The sequence below is a fragment of the Clupea harengus genome, unplaced genomic scaffold (genome assembly GCF_900700415.2).
Source record: "Clupea harengus unplaced genomic scaffold, Ch_v2.0.2, whole genome shotgun sequence".
NCBI classification, from domain to species: Eukaryota; Metazoa; Chordata; class Actinopteri; order Clupeiformes; family Clupeidae; genus Clupea; species Clupea harengus.
In genome coordinates this window covers 24,836-32,560 of record NW_024879568.1, presented here as the reverse complement: position 1 = coordinate 32,560, position 7,725 = coordinate 24,836, and the positions used below count along the sequence as shown (strand labels likewise).

Genomic DNA, 7,725 nt, shown 5'->3' with positions numbered 1-7,725 from the left:
GGAGCAGAAACATGTCACATCATAACAGAACCTTAGATGTCTGGAGCAGTAACACGTCACATCATAACAGAACCTTAGAGGTCTGGAGCAGAAACATGTCACATCATAACAGAACCATACTGGTCTGGAGCAGAAACATGTCACATCATAACAGAACCTTAGATGTCTGGAGCAGGAGCATCACTAATCCACCTCCTTCATCTCTCAACTCTGAAGAGATCTCTGCTCGTCAGCCTCCTCCACCAAACGACTGAGTTTCTGTACAGTGTCCAGCAGTCCCTCCATCTCTCTGTTCTTCTCCTCCATATGTCTGTTGAACTCTCCCTCCATCTTCTCCTTGGTGATGCTGATGTTTCTCTGTAGTTCAGGCAGGATGATCTTCATGAGGTTTCTCTCTGCTTCAACACTGGCCTCTCTCTCATAGCTCTCTCTCATCTCCTCCATCTCTGTCCTCTCTCTTTCTCTCTTGTCTCTCACTCTGATCAGCTTTCTCTCCATCTCCTCTCTCTGTGTAATCTCTCTATTTAACTCTCTCTCCATCTCCCTCCTCTTCTCTTCATCCCTCTCTTCTTTCATCTTTCTCTCCAGTTCTGTGGTTCTTTCATTTAATGCTCTAATTTCTCCTTCATGCTGTTGAATCTCTCCCTCCATCATCTTCAGAGACTCCTGAACATTTTTATCAAGTTCCTCTCTTCTCTCTCTCTCCTCCCTCAGTTTCCTCTCCTCCACCTCTCGCTCTTTCTGTATTATTCTCTCTATCTCTCTGAGCTGTTTCTCTGCCTCCTGGTAGGTCTCACTGCTGTAGAATCTCTCTCTGTTTCCTGACACCATCTCTTCTATCTTCTCTAGCAGCTGTGTGATCTTAGTGTCATCAGGCATGTCCTTAACGTTGACAAGGTGACACCTGTTCCCACATTTCTCTACCAGCTGCTGGAGCTCCTGGCTCCCTGTCTGGAGCAACTCCTCCACACTCCTCTCTCTCATCCCCTCAGCATGGGTGAAGAGGATCAGTGTGTGTCCCCAACAGCCCTCCCCAAACATATCCTCCATTTTCTCCAGCATCTTCCTCTCCACTCCTTCAGACGGCTCCACTGGAATCACCAGGAGGAAGGCGTGAGGTCCTGGGGCAGACAGACGGACACAACGCCCCACGTCCTGTCTCAGGTCCTTCTCAGAGAGTCCACTGCAGAACCAGTCTGGAGTTTCCACCACGGTCACCCGTCTCCCAGCCACCTCCCCCTCTCTGCTCTCACTGTGCTGGGTCTCTGCGGATGTGTGTGTGGGTGTGAGTGTGCTGGCCTGCCTCCCAAACTCCTCTGTGCCCAGGATGGTGTTTCCTGCTGCCCTCTTCCCAGCTGTGCTCCCCCCCAGCAGCACCAGCCTCAGCTCAGACACAGCAGGAGACACTGGGGGCGCTGGACCTCCCACTGCAACACACACTGCAACACACACACAATCACAGACACACACACAAACACACACATAGCCACATAACACACAGACACATAACACACACAAGCACATAATACACAGAAAGAGTTAGAAAACCAGAAGTCTTTGTTACAGATGGTCCAGTTATCATAAGCTGTAGAACAATAGTGTGAAGTGTGAAGCTAATTTATGAAATGTGATAAATTAGCTCACTATAAATTATATTTACAACTTAGTGCTGCTAAAGACAATTTTCTTGCCAGCTTTTATATCCCTTCAAATACAGATGAGTTTTCAAAACATTAAATTAATCACAGACTCACAAACATGAAGACTTACTGTTTGGTTCATACCTCTCCATACTGTTTCTTCTCCTGACATGAGGAGGATCTGGATCTAGGAGTCCAACACAAAGAGAAACTGGATCAGAAGCCCATTCAGTTACTGTAGTAGCTACTGAAGAACAGCACTGAGTGAGACAGGATTAATGATACTGGGGAGGCTCTCCTCCTGATGCAACACAACACACACATATAGAGACTGACTCTCCTCCTGATGCAACACAACACAGACAGATAGAGACTGAGATTTAAAGGGAAAACAGGAACTGGAGCTGAGATGTGTGAGTATGTCAGAGTGTTAATACCATGTGAGTGAAAGTAGCCGTTCATTTAATGGGTAATTAGTTTAGAAAGAGAATCACTTTGATTGGTCATTTGGGCCTTAACACTTCTCTTCTCTCACACTCACCAGTCAGATGTTCTCTTTCTCTCTCCTCCAACTGTCTGTCTCTCTCCTCCAGCTTTCTGTCTCTCTCCTCCAGCTCCCTGCCTTGTTCTTGTAGTTGGGTTCTCAGGTCCTGTAGTTGACTGTTCCTGTCCTGCAGTTCCTTTTCCAGTGACTCCAGTTGTCTTTTACTGGTCTCCACCTCACTGGTCATGTTCTCCAGTAGTCCCTCTCTCTCCTTATCTCGTTTAGTCATGTTCTCTAGATCTGTCTCTGTCTCCTGGAGGAGTTTATTTATCTCCTCTAGTTGTTGTTTTGTTTTCTCCATCTCGTTATTCTTATCCTCTAGTTGTTGTTTTGTCTTTTCCTCTAGTTGTTGTGTTGTCTTCTCCATCTCTTTATTATTGTCCTCTAGTTGTTGTTTTGTCTTCTCCATTTCTTTGTTCTTCTCCTCTAGTTGTTGTTTTGTCTTTTCCTCTAGTTGTTGTTTTGTCTTCTCCATCTCTTTGTTCTTGTCCTCTAGTTGTTGTTTTGTCTTTTCCTCTAGTTGTTGTTTTGTCTTTTCCATCTCTTTGTTTTTGTCCTCTAGTTGTTGTTTTGTCTTTTCCTCTTGTTGTTTTGTCTTTTCCATCTCTTTAATCTTCTCCTCTAGTTGCTGTTTTGTCTTCTCCATCTCTTTGTTCTTTTCCTCTAGTTGTTGTTTTGTCTTCTCCATCTCTTTGTTCTTCTCTTCTAGTTGTTGTTTTGTCTTCTCCATCTCTTTGCTCTTCTCTTCTAGTTGTTGTTTTGTCTTCTCCATATCTGTATTCTTCTCCTCTAGTTGTTGCTTTGTCTTTTCCTCTAGTTGTTGTTTTGTCTTTTCCATCTCTTTAATCTTCTCCTCTAGTTGTTGTTTTGTCTTCTCCATCTCTTTGTTCTTCTCCTCTAGTTGCTGTTTTGTCTTCTCCATCTCTTTGTTCTTCTCCTCTAGTTGTTGTGTTGTCTTCTCCATCTCTTTGTTCTTGTCCTCTAGTTGTCGTTTTGTCTTTTCCTCTAGTTGTTGTTTTGTCTCCTCCATCTTTTTATTCTTCTCCTCCAGTTGTTGTTTTGTCTTTTCTTTTAGTTGTTGTGTTGTCTTCTCCATCTCTTTATTCTTCTCCTCTAGTTGTTGTTTTGTCTTCTCCATCTCTTTGTTCTTGTCCTCTAGTTGTTGTTTTGTCTTTTCCATCTCTTTGTTCTTCTCCTCTAGTTGTTGTTTTGTCTTCTCCATCTCTTTATTCTTCTCCTCCAGTTGTTGCTTTGTCTTTTCTTCTAGTTGTTGTTTTGTCTCCTCCATCTTTTTATTCTTCTCCTCCAGTTGTTGTTTTGTCTTTTCTTTTAGTTGTTGTTTTGTCTTCTCCATCTCTTTATTCTTCTCCTCTAGTTGTTTCATTGTCTTCTCCACCTCTTTGTTCTTCTCTTCTAGTTGTTGATTTGTCTTCTCCATATCTTTATTCTTCTCCTCTTGTTGTTGTTTTATCTTCTCCATCTCCACCAGTTGATTGCTTTTCTTCATTAACTCAGCAGTTGCCTTCTGCCATGCAAGAAAAGCTGGGAAGAAACATGTTGTGATATTTTCAGTGTTGTAGCGTTGACTATTTTATGAGTAGACAATTTCAATATCTAGTAAAAAAAAAACAGTGTACAGTTCATTTCCAATCCCTCTACTGCTTACAGTTTTTCTCGATTGCTTTGGCACATTTTTCCAATCACTGTTTACTTTTTCAAAACATCTCACACACAGCCCATAGCAGAAGATGAAATAACCAAAACACTATTTGATGTTTGCAGAATGACACCACCTTCTCAAAACGTATCACACACCCATCAAAACCAAACATTTCCATCAAAACCTACAATTTGTGCTCAATTGAAAATGTATGTTTTCTCATTTATTTAACAATGGATAACAAAATTCAAACTTCAGCTATCAATATCAACCTCTGAATCCATCACTTCAACTTTTGTGCAACACCCTCACAGCATTGACTATTTTACCACTGACAGCATACTACAATTTGGGTTTTGTACCGAGCACTCTTGACAATATACTGTCAGAAAGTATTTGAAATCTGATAATTTGTATACATAAAATATTGTAGTTCTGTTTTTGTATTGCTAAATACTGTAAAATATTCTAAACAAGGACCTGTCAACACCATTGATTTTACATTTGTTCTACTGTGTACAAAATGGCAAAGATTCTGACACAAAAATATTTATTGCAGTCATTTTTCCACATTAGATTGGATACTGTAAGAAGTCAAAATGACAGGTTTCAAGATACAGTAAAAAGGTCAAATCTGTTCTGCAGTGAACATTCTCCCCCTGCCACCAGTGTGGGCCAGTATGTACCTCAGCGAGGACTAGGACTAGGACGAGGACAAGGAAGAGGCCATAGTAGAAATAGAGGGCCCCCTGTGTGGCATTCATGTAAGATGCTCTAATGAAATGAGGGCAGTCATTGATCACGTAGTCAATCATGACCTCTCCATGAGAGAGGCTGGCCAAAGGGTTCAGCCAAACCTGAGCCGTCATACTGTGGCATCAATTGTTTGTACGTTCGGCAATGACAATGACACTTTGCTGGCCTTTACAGTCAATTTACTGTACTGTGTTTCATTGTATTTTCACTCTTGGCAACAACCATTTCTATACTTTTGTAAAGTGTGTTGCCACAATACAATGTAGTACTGTAGTTTCACTAAAGTAATTTACAACATACAGTATACGGTAGAATTCTGATCACTGTATATTTACAGTATTTACAGCCTATTGCACTATTTATTTAATTATTTTTGGTGGTGGCCTCCTCGATCCATGCTTGGTATCAAAATCAATCTATTGACCTCTTTTAGAGGTTGAGAACTACTTGATTAGTTGTGCACAGAGAGTTCACACAGGTGCTGACGATATTTAGAATATAGAGAGCAGTTTCAGTAGGCTGCTACTAAGTGTCTGCAATGTGTTGACATGGTTATTCAATAAGGTTTTGTATCTTTTTCTGAGAAGTGTGTTAACTGTTTTGAAAAGTGTGTTAAAACTCAAAGAAATTTGTGTGAAAGCCATGAGAAATAGTTAACCCATTCGCCAGAGAAGACTCTTGCTGTGCAAAGAAGATGTGAGCATTAGATTAAGTTGACCCATGATTCGCTAAATGTGTGTAAGCAATCGAGAAAAACTGTAATACTTTTGCATTTCTGCCACAGTCATGTTTCACTCAGACACTCAGGAAGCTTCAAAACATACACACACACCCACACCCACACCCACACACGCACAATACAACTACTCCTAGTTGTAGTTTAGTTTAGTTTTAGTGAAATCGCTTAGTTGGTTGGCATGGCGACATGTACACAACTTGTACACAACTCGACTGTCTACAGTCGCCAGGATCTCCTAAACATTGGAGTACGGAGTGAACAATCCGTAAACAGCGACTTTACCCACACACACAGCATACCAGAGAATATAGCCCGGACAGCAGGCTCTCCGTGTATTGTCATTCCCACGGGCAGGAGGAGGAGGCGCCGAAATGAAAGGAGACAAAAGCGAGGCTGCCGGGCTGGTGTTTACGCGCAGCTGAGAAGACGACCGCATAAACTGCCACTTCCTAGCATCTTCCTCTCAAATGCCAGATCCATCACAAATAAACTGGATGAGCTGAAGCTACAGATGGCAGCAAACGGACTTGTCCAGGACTGTTGCATTCTGTTGATAACGGAGACCTGGCTCCACTCATCCATTCCAGATACGGCCATAGAGCTAGCAGGACGCACAGCTCATCGCCAGGACAGGAACAGTAACTCCGGTAAGAGCAGAGGAGGGGGGCTATGCATTTATGTCAACAACAACTGGTGTACCAACGCCACGACCATCGATAGCCACTGCTCTCCAGACCTCGAGTATTTAACTGTTAAATGCAGACCCACGTACCTCCCACGGGAGTTTACTGTTGTCATGGTGACTGCTGTGTATATACCACCGGATGCTAAGGCCAACTCAGCCCTTAGTCACTTGTACAATGCCATCAGCCTTAACCAAAACACCTATCCAGAGGCAGTACATGTGATAGCAGGCGACTTCAACCATGCTGATTTGAAGGTAGTGCTCCCTAAGTTCTACCAACAGATAAAATGTGCTACCAGGGGAGAAAATACACTGGATAAAGCCTACTCAAATATCAAGCATGGTTACAGGGCTACACAGCTACCCCACCTTGGCTTGTCTGATCACATGTCCCTACTACTCTTACCGGCATACACCCCCCTTAAGAAAAAAGCCCCCACAACAAAGACTATTAAGACTTGGCCTGATGATGCCTCTAAGCAGCTGCAGGACTGTTTTGAAACCACCAACTGGGATATTTCCAAGCACCAGGACCTGGAAGTGTACACCTCAACTGTTTTGTGCTACATCAAACACTGTGTCGACACCGTCACAGTGGACAGGCGCATCCGGGTGTATCCTAACCAGAAGCCATGGATGACAAAAGAAGTCAAAGTGCTGTTGAAGGAGAGGAGCGGCGCCTTCAGGTCTGGGGATGAGGCACAGTACAGGACTGCCAGAGCCAACCTGAGGAGGGGCATCAGGGAGGCCAAGACAGCATACAAGAGGATGATTGAGGTCCACTTCAGCAGCAACAATAGACGGCAGGTGTGGCAAGGGGTCCAACACATCACCAACTACAGGTCCAGCAACCTAACTGCAGCCGACGGTGATGACTCGCTGGCTGAGGGCTAAACTGCTTCTTCACACGCTTTGAAGTTGATACACCGGATGTGACCACGCCACTTCCACTAGACCCCTGTAGCCACACCCTCACAGTGCAGGCACAGGAGGTAAGGCGTGTTCTGCGGGCAGTGAACCCAGGAAAAGCTGCTGGACCAGACGGTGTGACTGGGAGGGTGCTGAGGGACTGTGCAGACCAACTGGCTGGTGTGTTCACTGACATATTCAATCAGTCCCTATCCCAGTGCTTGATTCCACCCTGCCTGAAGTCCTCCACAATCATTCCTCTACCAAAAAAGACCACTGCCAGCACCCCTAACGACTACCGACCAGTGGCACTGACACCTATCATCATGAAGTGTTTTGAGAAACTGGTCCGGAGACACATCACAACAAGCCTGCCACCCACTTTTGACTCCCACCAGTTTGCATACAGAGCAAACAGGGCTACAGAAGATGCTATTGCCACGGCTCTCCACACCACACTTACACACGTGGTACAGAGAGGGAATTACGCCAGGCTGCTCTTTATAGATTTCAGCTCTGCTTTCAACACGATCATACCAAGCAGACTGGTCACCAAACTGATGGACTTAGGGCTCTCACAGCAAATCTGCTACTGGATCAGAAATTTCCTGACAGACCGCTCCCAGAGGGTTAGAGTAGGATCCCATCTCTCCTCAGCTCTCAGCATCAGCATCGGCTCCCCACAGGGCTGCGTGTTGAGCCCCCTACTCGACACCATCTATACACATGACTGCACCCCCACCCACCCGAGCAATGCCATCATTAAGTTTGCAGATGATACAACCGTGGTGG

At 44.2% G+C, this 7,725-nt stretch overlaps 2 protein-coding genes across 2 annotated transcripts; both read right to left on the bottom strand.

Annotated features, from left to right (window-relative positions):
- Positions 1 to 204: 204 nt before the first annotated feature.
- LOC122128945 (GTPase IMAP family member 7-like) lies at positions 205 to 2,413 on the bottom strand. Its single transcript, XM_042704004.1, has 4 exons — positions 2,263 to 2,413; positions 1,771 to 1,827; positions 613 to 1,439; positions 205 to 357 (listed from the first exon to the last, which is right to left on the bottom strand). Exons 1-4 carry the CDS (start codon positions 2,411 to 2,413, stop codon positions 205 to 207), a joined length of 1,188 nt encoding a protein of 395 aa, XP_042559938.1.
- Positions 2,414 to 2,857: 444 nt separating this feature from the next.
- Positions 2,858 to 3,622, bottom strand: LOC122128944 (cAMP-dependent protein kinase catalytic subunit-like; the record flags this gene model as incomplete). Its single annotated transcript, XM_042704003.1, has 3 exons — positions 3,581 to 3,622; positions 3,212 to 3,289; positions 2,858 to 2,971 (listed from the first exon to the last, which is right to left on the bottom strand). Coding segments are annotated over exons 1-3 (234 nt in total), but the record flags the coding sequence as incomplete, so codon positions are not given.
- Positions 3,623 to 7,725: the final 4,103 nt, after the last annotated feature.

Bases quoted from the DNA above. Each gene is read 5' to 3' on its own strand.
- LOC122128945 (XM_042704004.1), bottom strand. From the start codon at position 2,413: ATGACTAAACGAGATAAGGAGAGAGAGGGACTACTGGAGAACATGACC. The intron at 1,440-1,770 runs GTAAGTCTTCAT...TGTGTGTTGCAG, and splicing joins GGAGAGGTATGAACCAAACA to TGTGTGTTGCAGTGGGAGGT. The intron at 358-612 runs GCATTAAATGAA...CCTGAACTACAG, and splicing joins AGCATGAAGGAGAAATTAGA to AGAAACATCAGCATCACCAA.